Genomic DNA, 17,540 nt, shown 5'->3' on the forward strand with positions numbered 1-17,540 from the left:
TTTCTTAGCCTTCAAGTTTATTTAATATTGAGATTGTATTACTGATAAGGGAATCGGTTGCCACAGAATATAGCATTTGTGTTAATTATCAACTACAGAAGCATTCTAAGTGTGTGTAGAATGGAAGTGTTATGTCCTTGTATATGATTTTGTCTTCACCTAAACTATAACCTCAACAGATTAAAAATATTTGTACAAGGTGCATAAAGGTATAGAAGCTACATTTGTGTAGTTATAGTTTGTTGGGGTTGTGTGGCTCTTAAAAAAAGGTTGGGGTTGTATTTATATTTTGTTTGCACAAGAGGGTTGGGTCCATAATTTGTGTGTGTGTGTGGGGGGAATCTTTTTTAAGCCCATCTAGTTTAATTAGTTTGGGGAACACTATAGAATCTACATTAGTTAAACCATTCTAAACGTTTTAATTGCAGTAATTTGTGGTGCACTGAATAAACATAACTGTTATTCAGTAATCACAAGAGGTTACGCAATAAATGTAAGTCTGTTTTCGTTGCCAAATCAATGACCGTATTAGGGGATGCATTTACTAGCCTCTATATACAGAAGCAACAGTGCACAGCGTGCAGACACAGAACCCATTTGATCTCTCTCTTATTTGGTCTGTTTCCAGTGGGTGATGATGCTGGGCTGGCTTTGATATCTGAAGCTGCTATGCACTCCACTCACTCACACGATGATCAAGTTGTCTGAATCCAAGGTCACTGGAACAAGAACCCGTAAGAAAGAATGCCTCGCATCTTCTTCCTCAGTAGCTGCAGCTGGGGGCTGCAGTGTTACAGCTCCCCTCCCAATAGACTCAGCAGGATGTAAGGTTGCTAGTGACACTACAAAAGTGTGCATGCTGCAGTGCTCCCCCTGCTAGCCGAGAGGTGCGGGGAATGAGGAGGATGTTGCAGTGCCTACCGGAAGGTTCCATGGTAATCACGGCAGTGCTGCTGTGGGTAGAGCTGCTGCAGGAGTCCCAGGCTGGCTGGAGCTGCGGGGATCTGCTCTGCGGGGAGAAGGAAGGCTGCTGTGTATTTGGGAATGTCAGCCACACGGAGATCAAATGCTGCAAGCTGCCCTTCCACACTTTCCTGGACAACGTGGGCTGGTTTGTCAGAAAGCTGTCCGGACTGCTTATACTGCTGGTGCTCTTCGCCATCGGCTACTTCCTCCAGCGCATGATTTGCCCCAGCCCGCGCAGGTACACGCGGCGTCAACAGCAGCGCAGTCAGGATGGCCCGGGGCTGCTGAATGAAACCAGCTCTCAGGACTCGCTCATAGACAGTGTCCGGCATCTGTCAGAGCACGAGCTGCGTATCATCGCTTCGCCGGTTTTCCTGCAGCTGCCCAGCTACGAGGAGGTCAAGTACCTACCTACATACGAAGAGTCCATGAGACTCAACCAGGTCATCCTGCCAGTATCACAGATCCCAGCACAGGCAGGAGAGGAGGGGAGGCCAGGGACACAGACCTCTCACTGACACTAAAAGCTGTAGGGGACACTTTCATTTAGCCCCAGTCTTTTTACACAGATACATCACACCAGGTTATCCCTTGCTCGTTCCATCTATGCACACATATTTCTATTAGTTCCACCTGCATATCCTATTTATCCTACAAATCTATTTACATATAGAGTATTATTCTGCAGATAAATACCAGAGCTTCCTTCTATATCCATATACCATGTTTGTCACATAACATATTTGTCCAACCAATTAGTCCTACTTTTTTTTTTCTTCCTATCTTTAATTACATCTTTCTTTTAAATGAAAGCCATCCATCCCCCTTGTCATTCTGCTGCAGTAAATCATGTTTATTCCTTAGAAACTATGATACCACCTCAGTGTAAGGTTTATAACTCAAGTTGCTGGCAGGGGGCTGCAAGGCATTCTCCTTGGCAGCTAAGGGGTTAAACCTTCACATATCTCCAGAGCCCAATGTGTAGTTTTAAACTTTTCATCGTATGTTAAATAATAAGGCCTCTCTAGGGTCCCTATCCCCAGCCACTAATCAATATAAGGCAATGTGGAATACACAGCTAGAAATGCATTAATTGGATATATATTAATATTTAATTATCTGCACATTACTTTCTGAACATAAGTAAGAAAGTTTAATGTTTTTTTACAGTATCCATATCAGCAGCATTTCTGCAGATGGTGTTTTCCATCAATCCCACATATTATCATTAGTTCTGCATTATCCTTGTCTCTGTTTTGTAGCACCCCCTATATTACAGATATGTGAAACTAGCTTTATAAGCTAATGCATGTCCAATTACCCCCCTCTCCTTCAAATGGAAAGCAATTTTTGACAGCAGAAAACTAACATCTTGTCTTCCTATTTTATATCTGTAAAACTAATTTCTGATATGATCTTTGGCCTTGTTATACTTTTGGGACAGCTCTATACTTACCTCTAGCATGTTTAAAATACATTTGAGTTTGCAACTTAATCTTCCAATAATTATTGTTGCTTTATCATTTTTTTATTTGATGTGTCATTAATTGCATTTGTTTTTCTAGTGTTTGCTGTCATGTCTTGTCTGAATTGTTCTGCAAATCCTGCAAACCTTCCAAGTATTCTCTAACATTACAGAAAACTCTAATTGTCTTCCATATATTAATGGTCAGTTATATAAAATATGCATGGACCATGGGGACCCTGCTTGCCTTTTTAACAAAACATTGGAATCCTGCAGTATTTAAACACTACATAACGTAGGTGTTTCCTTCAGATAAGGACAGTTTTCAGACCTCTGCAATACTAATCCCTGACAGAAACCGTTGTCAGGAGAAATGCTACCTTGATATTTTAAAGGATAATCAATAAACTCCTAGATCTCACTTTGCTTTATACTCTTGGAATAAGAAGCTGAGCTCTGGAAACAAAAGCAATGAAATCACATACACCTCATTACATTTTGGTTGTTATATATGAGAAATATCGCAAGTGCCTGAGAAATGTTATACTGTTTTCTGTATGTATTATCCACTTCACCCTTCTTCGGGACTCAAAACTGTGGCTGTATTGTGCAAACTGCAAAAAAACCTACATAAAAGGTACTTAGGGTATGTTTACTACCAAAAAAAACACACAATGGTATCAAATGTATGATAGTAAACTCCTTTGTGCCTTTGTGGAATTAGGTTTTGTTTGCTATTTAAAGAAACAATAATGAAGCCATAGACTTTGCCAGGTGCTTGACTTAGAGCTGTGTCAGATTTAGGATATAATACATAGAATCACTTTATAATGCATCATTTTTATATAGGCTTTGGGTATTATTTGCACTGTTTTTGCACAAAATTATATCCACATCCATTTTAATAAAATGTTTACATATAGTGCAAATGTTAGGAAGGAAATCATTGTCTTAATTTTAAGAGAAAAGCAAAGATAATGTATGGATTAAATATGCATCATATGTGATAGTTGAGTCTATTTAAATTCCCAAAGTAGTGTAAATATATTTTTGTCAATTACAGTTCTTTTTCCTCGTATGCCCCCTCTTTCTTTTAAATGGAAGGAATTGGCTATTGCTCAGACTATACCAACACCACCATCTTATGGCTCAATTTAAAAGACATTTTAAAGAAGTCTCAAGTGAAAAATCCAATGTGAATTAGCTCTCAACATGTTAATCAGCTACATAGGATAATCTATGTATTGGACATATCCATTTTCTGCCTGCAGAGTTAATTCATTTTTAGTGAATCTAGGTTATAGTTGTAGTTGTTAGCATTTTCCACTTGAAACTGGCTTAAAAGTATTTAATTAATGGAGTCTGAGGGCTCAATATACCATCCATTCAAATATTGCTCTGTGGCAGTTTTTAAATCCAGTCCTTAAGAAGCCATAATATGTCATGTTTAAATGATTTTACTACCAGAGAACAGGTGAGTCTCTTATAGGGCTAGAACTACTGGAAAGCCGATACTTAAAGGGACACTAACCCCACATTTTTTCTTTCATGATTCAGATACAGCATGCAATTTTAAGCAACTTTCTAATTTACTCCTATTATCATTTTTTTCTTTGTTCTCATGTTATCTTGATTTAAAAAAGAAGTAATAAAAGGTTAGGAGCCGGCCCATTTTTAGTTCAGCTCCTCGGTAGCGCTTGCTGATTGGTTTGCTACATTTAGCCACAAATCTGCATGTGCTACCCAGGTGCTGAGCAAAAAATGGTCCGGCTCTAAAGCTTACAGTACTGCTTTTTCAAATCAAGATAACGTGAGAACAAAGAAAAATTGATAATAGGAGTAAATTAGAAAGGTGCTTAAAATCCCATGCTCTATCTGAATCATGAAAGAAAAAAATTGGGGTTAGTATCCCTTTAAAATCTGTTTTGTTTAGTGGTACTTGTGGACTAGACAACACCCGTATTTCCCTTCACGGGGAGGTTGATAAGTGGTTTTGAAGTCTCTTGTATGTTAGGACACACCAGACTATATTTTGTGCATATTAGATAAAATGCAGTACTTTGTATGGCGTATTATCAATATATATAACCTATTCATCAATGGTCAATATTTGCAGTGGTTGTTAGCATTGCATCACCCCAGCTCTCACTAAAGATTGGAGAGATGAGGGAGTTTTAGACACCAGTTGCATAGAATAGCACAGACATTGAAGACCGAATCTAAGCCATGGTATTTGAGATTGTAAACATGTTACATTTTATGGAATGTTCTGCAATACTGTAAATATACTGAACAAACGTGTGACATGAATATATGTTACTACAATTGCAGCAAAGTGATTCTGAATGTTTTTGTCTTAATTGTTAACATCCATGATGCATTCTCAGCTGTCACCAAGAAGCCTTTCAATGAGGGCTGCAATGTATCACGTACAGATGTTTTACAAATGTTTAAATATCCTCCTTTTTTGCCTCTGCTATATGTTTCTTTGTCTGTCTTTTCATGCGTTCTTCCTTTTCACTTTCTGCTTCATGTATGTCACATCTGTACTCTAGCTGCGTGGGCTCTTTCTCTTTTAGTCTTATTCTTTGTAAGTTCTCCACCTGACCACCCATCCCTTCATTCTGCACTTGTCATTTTTCTTTGAAATCAGTGTCATTCTGTTCCTGTGTTTCTCCCTTCAGTTAACAAGTGTAAATGGCTAATGACACTATCAGGTAGGATCTATCTGCACAGTGATTACCATATTGTACTTTCCCAGTGTTGTCCAACCTAAAGCCTGGAAACCATGTTATAACACTCAAGCTTTTAATGTGGTCCACGGTATCAGAAATTCGAAAAGTCCCCAAATCATGAAGCGAATAAACAGCATTGCAAATGGTTACAGCACCTTGGTCTTTGGTCTTATACTCTTTTTTTCTGAGTGGGAACATAACAATGTGCTCCCCCCATTTGAAATGAGAGATAAGCCAGCTTCTGACACACCTGGTAGAGGCTTAATTTCTAAGGTAGATGCATCAAGTATGGGTTGGACTGTAGTGGAGAGGGGAATTCTGTTAGTTTGCCCACTATTCTAATTTAACAACTTTGAGATTGTAACATAAAATGTTTTTTTTTTTAACAGTTTTTTATTGAAGTCATAAACAAATGTAACAATAGTGACACATCCAGCAATAATTACAGATAAGAAGAATACAGTATTGATATAATAACATTGCCAAGTCAACAAAACAAATTATGTCAACCCAATATGCATTTATGAGATTAAAGAGTGGTACTCGATAAGGATTATTTATAGGATGAAGAAGCTATAATTGGCAAGAGATATGAGGGAGTGAGGGGGTTGACTAGGCAATAGAATTAAATAGAAGGGGTATATAAATCCCGTTCATTAAAGCATTAGCAAAGAGTTTGGACTGATAATATTAGGACTTCAGTTTTATATTTTGTAAAATATATAGGTTAGAAGTGACCCCGCCTTGTGATAAATAAACATGCCATAAGACATATATTTAAGAAATAAAGAAGCAAGGGGGGGGTTGGTTTCATGTGAATAGGGGAAGGGGAAAAAATAAATTATATTCTCCACATTGCCATAAAGAAAAATTATAACGTTATATAGTCTAGTAGAGGCGGGACAAATGTAGATTAGTGTATGTTTGGCCACTTATGGACCAAATTAGCGGGGAGAAGGATAAGGGAGTGCAGCGGGCAGGAGCCGCTCAATGTGGAGTGGGGAAGGGAATGGGGGGGCGGAGCTATAGAGGGCAGGAGAACAGACAGTGGAGGACTTATTACATAGTTACAAGGAAGGGCTTTAAAGGAAGGGTCTGTTGTTTATATAACTAAGAGGGAGGGGCATAGCTTTATCAGAGTAAAGTGATTAACTAGGTAAAATTATTCCAAAGCATATGATAAGTCGATACAACCTTAAAACAATATCTGACTTTATAGTAATAGCACATCTAACCCATGTTGAAAATAAACAATAAAAACACATATAAGAAAAATTATGAAGGAAAGGTAGATGATGCAAAAACAACTGCTAAAACCCACTAAACATAGTGATAGAAAATCTAGGGCAATAAATCTAAATAACTCTGAGATATACATTTTATAAAATTGTCCTAGCTATAGCGCAGTTAAAGGGTATTGTGACCTATTACACCTGAGATCAATATAAAAAGTCCCACTGGGGTTACTGGAGCGTGTCAATCTGTAACATAAAATGTTTAATTATGCATAGTTAAAATATCTTTAAAGTGATTGTAAAGTTTAATTAATAAGTGTCCGGTATCTAAGAATGTTAAAAAAAATGGGGCACTTTAATTCATTATTCATTTTAAAATACTTTTGCGTTATGGTAAACATAACGCTGATCTTCCACCCGCAGCTACTGCTTTCATTAGCATATCCATGACGATCTGGCTTCCTCCAATCGTTGCGTGCCTCACGAGCTGGATGCCAAAGGGGGAACACAACGATTGGAGGAAGCCGGATTTGTCATCGATCTGCTTAAGAAGGCAGGAGATAAGCGTCTTTGTAAAGTTTAATGAATGAAAGTGCCCCTGTTTTTAAGATTATTTTTAGATACCGGGCACTTATTCATTAAACTTTACAATCACTTTAAGTTAACTCTGAAAATTGTGTGTTTACTAATTCTGAGAATTGAAAGTCCACAATGCAGACTCAGTAAGCCTTACCATGGTACATCTCTGTCCCTAACTGACATCACCAGATGTGATAAGATAATGTCCAAGTTTTGCTAACACAATGACAGTGGCCTGTCTTATCTACTCCAGTAACAAATACTAATTGGCTCTTCCAAAAAAATAAATAGTGTGTTTGTGTCTGGGGGGTATTGAAAAACAATTCTAGCGAACACAATTTTAGTGTCAACAATGTTTTCTCACTTGGCTATTATGTTACGTTATTGCAAGACTGCAGAAAATCTCACTCTAAGAAAAAGGACAGCGCTAATAAGGAACATCATAATATTAAGGAAACAAGGATTGGATAATATCAAATTTAATAGAAAAAAAACTATTATCACACATAAAGTGTCAATCCATCTTACAGGGTTAAAGGGATATGAAATCCAAAATTTTTATTTCATGATTCAGATAGAGCATGCCATTTTAATTTACTTTTATTATCAATTTTTCTTTGTTCTTATGGTATCTTTTGTTGAAATGCAGGGACGTATGCTTACGAGCCACCCCATTTCTGGAGCACTATGGGGTCGATTTATCAAGCTGTGGCAGACAGCAGTGCACATATGCGCCCCTGTCCACTGCAGCTCACTTCTGGCAGGCTGAATTCCGCTGCCGGAATTTAGCATTGCACATGAGCGTTATTTTGCGTTTGTTTGCAATCCTGCCCCCTGCCTGCGCACAGCCAATCACATGCGGGCAGGAGCTGTCAATCTCCCTGGTCGTATGAGACCGGGGAGACTGAAATTCGCCAACTAAGAGGTGGCAAAAGGTTAGTATAGCAGCAGTCTGATGACCGCTGCTTGTTAAATACGGACTGCAGGTTCTCTTGTGAGAACCTGCAGTCGTAAGGGGTGCGAAGCCGAAAGAAGGCTTTCATAAATTGACCCCTATATGGCAGCAGTTTGGCAAGAATGGTATCCATTTACAAGAGCACTAGATGCAGCACTATTTCCTGTCATGTAGTGCTCCAGATGCCTACCTAGGTATCTCTTCAACACAGAATATAATGCGAACAAAGCACATTTGATAATAGAAATCTATTGAAAACTTTTTTCAGAATGTTAAATAGTAAATATCGCAAAATAATTTTTTTGGGCTTCATATCCATTTAAAATATACTAAAAAGTGGATACTTGCACTATAAATGAAAGGAGATAAGTCCTAGAAGTCAAGGGTTCTTTTTCTTTACAAATACGTTTTTTCCATTCTACTATAATAGGCACGCTTCTAGGTGTATTATATTCTCTTTCTGTATTTAAGACTGCAGAAAAAACTAATTTTTTTTAAGTCCTTTGTCTTGAGATTTTAGTATGAATAACATTCCGTTTGGAGATTTGGTCCCCTTAAAGGCAATGCTTAGAGAATATTATACAATCCTCAAGAAACGTGTTTAAGATATGAACATACTTTATTATATATATATATATATATATATGTTAATGAAAAACAAGCTAAAATCATTACTCATACTTTAAAAGTCACCCCCCTTAACAATTGCCTGTACATGTAGATTTCAGGTGTACAATTCCCCCACACACTTTTTTATGCCCATGCAGCTTCTGACTGCTCTTGTCATCCCCTCATACTGGACTGCATGTGGTGACATTGTCTATTCTCACACATTACTCACACATAACCTCACCATTTGGATATTTTGGTTGTGAATGAACTAGTAAAATTAAAAATAAATGTCTCCCGTGCTGTTGAAGATAGCAAAAAACACTTGTATGATGTAAGGTAAGTAAGGCAAAATATGATTTTAATTTAGTTCTAGTTTATTTCCTTTTTTTCATGATTCAGATAGGAAATACAATTTAGTGTGCACATCTGGAGCACTGCATGATGGGAAATAGTGCTGCTATCTAATACTCTTGCTAATGTATAACATTGTTGCAAAACTGCTGTCATAAAGTACTGCAGACGTGCACACATCCTGATCTTCCTGCTTTTCATCAAAGGATAACAAGAAAACAAAGGGGAAATGGATAATAGAAATAAATTGGAAAGTTGTTTAAAATGGTATGTTCTATCTGAATCATGAAAGAAAAATCTTTGGGTTTTATGTCCCTTTAAGCATGTGACACTGGAGGCTGTGTGTATAGCACATAGCCATTATCTATCTCAAATGTGACACTCCTGACAATTTTACACTTCAGTTGCAAACGTAACAACTGCCAATAACAAAAATCTCTTAAGATTCTTGATGATTTTTATTACTACTAGTTGTATCGTTTACACTTTCTTTTTTTATCTGGATCCCTCCCTAATGTTTCCCAGGTGTTAATTTCTGTGCCAATTGTATTCACATATGAGTGCCTTGATAAAAGACTGTCATAAATCTGTGTGACTTGTATGTGGGCACAAAAAATGTAGTTGTAATTGAAAACCTGAGCACATGTTGGCTGTTTCTTAGTGTATTTCCGAAGTCTGCATAGAATTCATTATTATTATTGTGTGGATTGCCTAGGATGTATATTTTTCCCCTTAAAAAATTATATATTTCAGAAAAAATGGTCAACAAAGCAAAAAAAAAAACTGGCAAAATTGAGATCTGAAAATCAAGTTAATATTTTTTACTGCTAAATGAAAGTGTAAAGAAAAGTTGTATGCCTACCTGGTAACAAATAGGCAAAGAAAACTGTATTACTATGGTGGCAATGTGTTTTAAATTAGATTATTGTTATTGGATATATAATGAACAAAACAAACATATCTATGTTTAACTGTAGCAAGGGATATTGGATTTTTACAAGCTGATAAGTGGTCGTTTTATCAACCATGACATATTTAGATATTTTTCCACTTGATAAGAAGTTAATGCGATTCCACTATAAAATCTATTAAAAAAATGTATCAGAAAGATAAAAATCCAAATTGGACTTCTAAATGAATAGTATGCATATTAAGAGCAGAAATAGTTTGCTTTTAATTTATGAAAGCCTCTTAAGCTACCATCCAAAACATCTCTACGCATAGACAAACATAACTCATTGCTTGAGGAATAGTCTAGTCAAAATTAAACTTTAATGATTCAAATAGAGCAGCAATTTTAAGCAACTTTCTATTTTACTTCTATTATCAATTTTTCTTCATTCTCTTGCTATCTTTATTTGAAAAACATAGAATGTAAGCATAGGAGCCGGCCCATTTTTGGTTCAGCACCTGGGTAGCGCTTTCTGATTGGTGTCTAAATGTAGCCACCAATCAGAAAGCGCTACCCAGGTCCTGAACCAAAAATGGGCCGGCTCCTACACTTACATTCTAATAAAGATACCAAGAGAATGAAGAAAAGTTGATAATAGGAGTAAATTAGAAAGTTACTTAAAATTGCATGCTCTATCTGAATCATGAAAGTTTAATTTTGACTAGACTATCCCTTTACTGGAAGATAATTGTTATGCTTATTTTTTTATGACACTGTGAACTGTTTTATTTATGTATAAAGTACAGTGTGGTTTAGGATGAGAACAGTTTGTAAGCACAAAAAAACAAAAAAAGAACTGTTATTGGCGCTAGAAGGCAAGGAGATTGATTTTTGGTCCATGACAAAATTCATTTGAGTTATTGAAAAGAAAACATGGAACTGTGAGCTATGCGTTAGCTAACAAGAATATATTTATTAAACCATATATTAAAGGGACATTCCATTCAAAATTTAAATGCACGTAGAGGAATTACATCTTTGGTTAGAAACATATTTGCAACATACATATATTGGCAAAACTGCTTCTAGTAAAAATTACCACTGTTTTAGTGTAAACATTTCTCAGTGCACCAGAATTTTAAATAGTGCAGCTGCTTAGAGCACCAGTGGGGGCTTGTATCATGTCAGCAATTAACAAATGGAGTCTTTACCAGATGGTACAAGCACATTAGGCTCTCTGAGGAAGTGCTGTGTTTAAAATGCTGGTGTATGGTGCATACTTAAATATACTTTTGAAACAACTATAGCTTGTATTAGAAGCATTTTGCTTATACATGTATATTACAAAAATGCTTCTATTCAAAATTTTAATGCATCCATGTAAATTCCAATTTTGACTGGAATGTCCCTTTAAGCTTTCTGCCGTCTAGATTTCTGTGCATGTTATATTTCGGATGCATGATGAAGAATTTTAAGTTTAATGTCCCTGCAGGGTAATAGCCATGTACACAATGTGATATCCATGTACATTCAATACAATGTATAAGAAGTATTTGTGTATTTTATAGCATTACAAGGAAACATAAGAGCCTTAATTGTTATAATACAGTAAAATTAAATGTAACATTAACTTTTTTGCATGAAATATGAGTGATCTATAGTGAAAATATTAATATTACTATGCAACACAGGCAACTTCTCCATCCATCAATTTCACTAACTTGGTTTCATTTTGTTCAGCAAAATGTGTTATTTACAGAGTTATTCAAGAGATTACCTCAAAAATGGTATCTAAATATTTAATATTGTATATCTTCTCATTCTGAGTAACCGCATATGAAGCAGGAGATGATGTATTACCACCAGGTTACGCTACTACTAGGAGAAAGGCAGAGACTTCAAAAGACTACTCTCCCTAGTTTTTCAATAGAAAGTAAAGGGAGAAGGTTGAAGAGGAAAAGCAGACCCAAAATCAAATACGCCTTTCATGCCAAGAAGGGTGATTGTTATTCAGAAATGACCAGGATCACCCTTTCTCTTGTGTTAATACTAATAGCACATGAAGAAGCAGATGTTTCATTACTACTGTGTTAGTACAAAAGCAGAGTGAATCCATGTAAAGGAAGGCATGACAGTTTGACTAACTAGACCATAATCTTAAAAAGAAAAATAGGACATGTATGCACATACTGCATATCCTATCTCCTGACTGTTGTCTCAGTAGAGGCATTATTGGAGGGATTATTATTTGTAAAGGTATGTAGAAGGAACACAATGGCTATGTAAACATTACTGCTTAACTGCCCTCAAGCATTCCACTGGGAGAGCAGAAAAATGCAAATGAGGCATGAAAAATATTACTTTGAAGGGGATTCAAACTTAGCTAATGCACTCATTAGCCATTGAATGACTGGTAAGGAAAGTTCTATGCCAGACAAAATCAGAGACCTAGAAACCAGGATGATAGAGCAAAGTTGGATTACATAAAAGGACCCTGAAATTTAAATATATAAGAAGAATAAAGGAAACCACAGAGAATGAGGGGATCGGTGAACCAAGACATTTAAGGTCAGAAGGAGGCAATGAGAATCTAGTACTGATAACCATACCTGAACTTGCATAAGACCAGTTTCATGGATGGAGTAAAAGGTGGATGAATGTGTCCTCTTCCCATATGTTCACCCCCAGAATGGGCATTACAACAAAGGCTAAAATATGTAACAAACCACATCTAGATCTTCATGAATAGTGACAGGATTGCATATGTTCCTACAGTGGTATTTTCTGACCGCACCAGCACAGATCTTCAGTTACAGAAACTGAAGATACTCTTCTTTTGAGAGTATAACTTTTGCCCCTATGTTAGATAGAATCATTAAGTTGTGGAGGGAGAGAGACAAAGGCCCGTGATCCTGAATGTGGAGAAAAGTGTAAGACTCACAAGAATTTTTACTAGAGCTGTTACCAGACGACTCTTAGTAGTTTCTCTAAAGGAGCTCTGAGGTCTCCTCTTGCCAGAGGTGTTGTAGTCAAACCAGGAGAGTTTCCTGATTAGAAGGATTGAGTGAGTGGCATGAGAGACAATTGAAGAAAGACTCCAAAGAAGTTAATACCAATTAAGAGGATCAGAGAGGTGTTCAAAAGATTGATTATTCACCCAGCACCATCCTGTAGGATAAGGACATGATGATTATGCAACCTAGATAGATGAGACTAAAATTATCAAACACCACAACTTGAAATTAAGTTAAGGGAGGACCTATTGTATAGTGTCTTGGTCAGACAAAATGGCCACCAACTAAAAATGCTGGTAGTCAAAAGAGACTAATCTTTTAGTCAGTGGAATAAAAGTGTATATGCAGGTAGGCATTATGAAGTGAATGGGAGATGTATTGCTGAGATTCCACATCTATCAGAATTAAACTGAATGAGTTCACTGACAATTAGGAACATTTGACAAATTAGTTGAGCATTGAGGCCCAGAATTGGACAGAAAAGGCCTTTCCCACAAGCAGGATTGAATAAAAAAACCTTATGACCAATTCATTCAAGATAAAAGGCAAATCATTTCTGTAAGAAGAAGATTCTTCAAAGTGACAAGAAAAGCTTGAGAAGAAGAGGTCTGCATTTATAGGGAACAGAAAACAATGCAGCCATGATGTACATAAGTGGGATAACAAATGCCAAAGGTGAAGGACATTAGGGGAGGTATAGCAAAGCCTTATTGAACTTGGCCTAAAAATGATTTGGAAAATTTTTCAGTGGCAACAGAATGAGGAACCAGACACTCAAGAAAGATTGTCAGGAGGTTTCAAACTTGTGATCAATTAGATCTTTGGTCATGGTCCGCAGATGAAGACCAGAACCAGGAGCTGCACAAAGGAAAAAACAAACAAATATTGCAGCTGAATGAGATCTATAAATAGAACACCTTAATCAAAGCAGAAGGACGCTTAAAAATTGTACCAAAATAGGAAAGTTTGAAGACATGGTAATAAGAAACAGTTTCTCTGATTGCCAATGTATGAAAATGTCCTGTTCTGTAATGTACATTTAAATGCTGTAAAGAGTCCCAAATGTGTATAAAGGATATGTATGATAATCTTAAACACTGTGGCTAGATTACAAGTGGCACACTAAGATATTACAAGTTAAAAGTAAGCGCATTCGTTCGAGCACAGTTGAATTTAACGCGTCAGGTTAGCATGACTAAAGACCTTGCATAAAGAGTTAGGGATAAAATAAAAGTGGCAACAAACACAACAAAAATACATTCAAATAAACAGTTACACTCATATAAACACTATCTGATAAAAACAATTAGTCATATACATATTAATAAAAAAGGTATATGGTAATATTACCATGTATTTGACTGCAAAGGACTATTATATATATATAGATAGATAGATAGATAGATAGATAGATAGATAGATATGTCTGAATAATTTTTAATGTGTTTTACTGTGTATTTGCTGTAAATCTTTAACGTTCCAATGTTCTTCACATACAGGAAATAATTTTTATTTGAAATAATTATTTCTATATAAATCTATATATATATATATATATATATATATACATATATACCTCTATATTCATATAGATGTTTAGTTATATATACACTAATGTAAAGTTTGGAGTCACTTACAAATTTCCTTGTTTTCGAAAGAAAAGCAATTTTTTTTGTCCATTAAAATAACATCAAACTGATCAGAAATATATTGTAGACATTGTTAATGTTGTAAATGACTATTGTAGATGGAAATGGATGATTTTTAATGGAATATCTACATAGGCGTACAGAGGCCCATTATAAGCAACCATCTATCCTGTTTTTCTATGGCACGTTGTGTTTGCTAATCCAAGTTTATCATTTAAAAAGGCTAGTTGATCCTTAGAAAACCCTTTTGCAATTATGTTAGCACAGCTGAAAACTGTTGTGCTGATTAAAGAAGCAATAAAACTGGCATTCATTAAACTAGTTGATTTTCTGGAGCCTGAGCAATTATGGGTTTGATCACAGACTTAAGATGGCCAGAGACAAAGAATGTTCTTCTGAAACTCGTCAGTCTATTCTTGTTCTAAGAAATGAATGCTATTCCATGTGCGAATTGGCTCTAACTAGAATAGAAAGTGGAGTGGGATGCCCCGGTGCACAACTGAGCAAGAGGATAAATACATTAGAATGTCTTGTTTCAGAAACAGATGCAAAACACCAGTTTCAATGTCAACAGTGAAGAGGCGACTTCAGGATGCTAGCGTTCTAGGCAGAGTTTCAAAGAAAAAAACATGTCTCAGACTGGCCAATAAACAGAGAAGATTAAGATGGGCAAAAGAACACAGACATTGGACAGATGAAGATTGAAAAAATTGTTATAGATAGACCAGTGTTTCTCAACTGCAGTCCTTAAGTACATCAACAGGCCAGGTTTTCATTATAGCTGAACTAGGTCTATTTCACTCTGCACAGGTGAAATAATCAGCTGATCAGTAGCCATGGTAACTAGACTGCTCTCACCCATCAGCTGATTATTTCACTTGTGCTCTAGTTCAGTAATAATGAAATCCTGGCCTGTGAGGGGTACTTGAGGACCATGGTTGAGAAACACTGGGATAGACAAATCGAAGTTTAAGGTGTGGTTAGATCACATTTGTGAGACGCAGACCAAATGAAAAGATACCGGAGCAGTGCTTGATACCATCTGTTAAGCATGGTAGAGGCAATTTGATGGTCTGGGTGTGCTTTGGTGGTGGTAAAGTGGGAGATTTATACAAGGTAAAAGGGACCTTAAAGAAGGAAGGCTATTACTACTTTTGCAATGCCATACCCTGTGGATGATGCTTGATTGGAGCCAATTTCCTCCTACAACAGGACAACAACCCAAGGAACAGCTCCAAACTATGCAAGAACTATTTAGGGAAGAAGCAGTCAGCTGGTATTCTGTCTTTAATGGAGTGGCCAGCACAGTCACCAGATCTCAACCCTATTGAGCTGTTGTGGGAGCAGCTTGACCATATGGTATGTAAGTACCTATCAAGCCAATCCAACTTGTGGGAGGTGCTTCAGGAAGCATGGGGTGAAATCTCTTCAGATTACCCTAACAAATTGACAACTTGGAGGATTCTTTGACAAAAGCAATGCTTGAAGGGCACAATTATTTCACTTAAAATTCATCATTTCTTACCTTGTAAATGACTATATTTCCCATTCAAACACATTTCATGTATGTTTTCATGGAAAATAAGAAAATGTCTAAGTGACCTCAAATTGTAACGCCATTGTGTAATAAATAAATAAATAAAATATATATATATATATACTATATATATATATATATATATATATATATATATATATATATATATATATATATATATCATTAACATTATAAGATATATAGAAATATATATTTAAAAATAAAAAGTACATTTTTTTTTCTTGTGAAGAACATTGGAATGTAAAATATGGGTAATGTGCTTCAGGTTGTGCTCTTTAGGTCTAATGCGGTGTTGGCTTACATGCACATGAAGAATCAGTTATCATAAGGCACCTTATGTAAATATTAAATATTAAACAATAATAATTATCAATAATGATAGATACTGTAAAATATACATATATATTCTATATTTAGAATATTTTAGTACATCTATAATTATTTACATTAATTATTAATATCAATATTTTATATTTAATAAATACATAACACACCTTAATATAACATATCGGGTTAGCTTACATGAAGAATTAGTCTACTCCTGTCGGGTTTGCGCACATACATCCGTCAGGAGTAGACTAATTCTTCATGTGCATTAACCCGACATGAGTTATAATAAGGTATGTAATATATTTATTAAGCAGGAAATATTGAAAAATATGAATTAATGCAAATAATTATTATAGATGTACTAAAATATTCAAAATAATATTTACATAAGGCGCCTTATGATAACTAATTCTTTATGTGCGTTAGACCTAAAGAGCACAACCTAAAGCTCATTACCCACATTTTACATTACAATGTTCTTCACAAAAAAATATTCTTTTTATTTTTAAATATATATTTCTATATATGTGATAATGTTATTTACATAACAAAAAGCCATAGATTATATATGTATATTTTACAGTATCTATAATTATTAATATTTTTCAATATTTTATATTTAATGGGTCAGTAGATTCAGACTGTATAACTGCTTACTCTATGTTCCACACACACATTAGATTCGGACCACATTGTCTAATTTTCAAAAAAAATAATATTTTTTAATATATTACATTTCATCTTACTTTTTGCCCTATGACTGTTAGTGTGCGTCCGTTCATCAACCCCTCCTTGTCATCTCAAACATGGGCGGTATAGACCAAATCTGTACCTCCCACATGCAAATGATGTCATGCCCATTTTACCTCCCTTTGAAGCTCGCTCACGCTTCAGTGACAACAGAGCGGCTTTTTTTTTCTCATAGCAACAGCGCATGCATAAATCAAGTATCTATTCCTCGATCTGATATAATTTCTAACTCTGCGTTTGCTACGGTAATTACATACCGATTTTAGAGACATTCATTTTGGCGGCATTTTCTTTATTGAAAACAAACCATTTATATTTTATAAATTGATCTTTTATAAACTTATGATTGAAATCATCTATTCATTATATAAATAGTTTGTTGCGCTAATGAAATCTGTGTTTATATGATTTACATACAATGATTAAATTGTATGTATAATTCAGTGTAA

The 17,540-nt window shown here is 35.6% G+C and overlaps 1 protein-coding gene across 1 annotated transcript; it reads left to right on the plus strand.

Annotated features, from left to right (window-relative positions):
• Positions 1 to 695: 695 nt before the first annotated feature.
• Positions 696 to 2,410, plus strand: C4H3orf80 (chromosome 4 C3orf80 homolog). The gene has a single exon (XM_053709020.1). The coding sequence runs from the start codon at positions 897 to 899 to the stop codon at positions 1,482 to 1,484; it is 588 nt and encodes a 195-aa protein (XP_053564995.1). The 5' UTR covers positions 696 to 896; the 3' UTR covers positions 1,485 to 2,410.
• Positions 2,411 to 17,540: the final 15,130 nt, after the last annotated feature.

The sequence above is a fragment of the Bombina bombina genome, chromosome 4, assembly GCF_027579735.1.
Source record: "Bombina bombina isolate aBomBom1 chromosome 4, aBomBom1.pri, whole genome shotgun sequence".
Taxonomy (NCBI): Eukaryota; Metazoa; Chordata; class Amphibia; order Anura; family Bombinatoridae; genus Bombina; species Bombina bombina.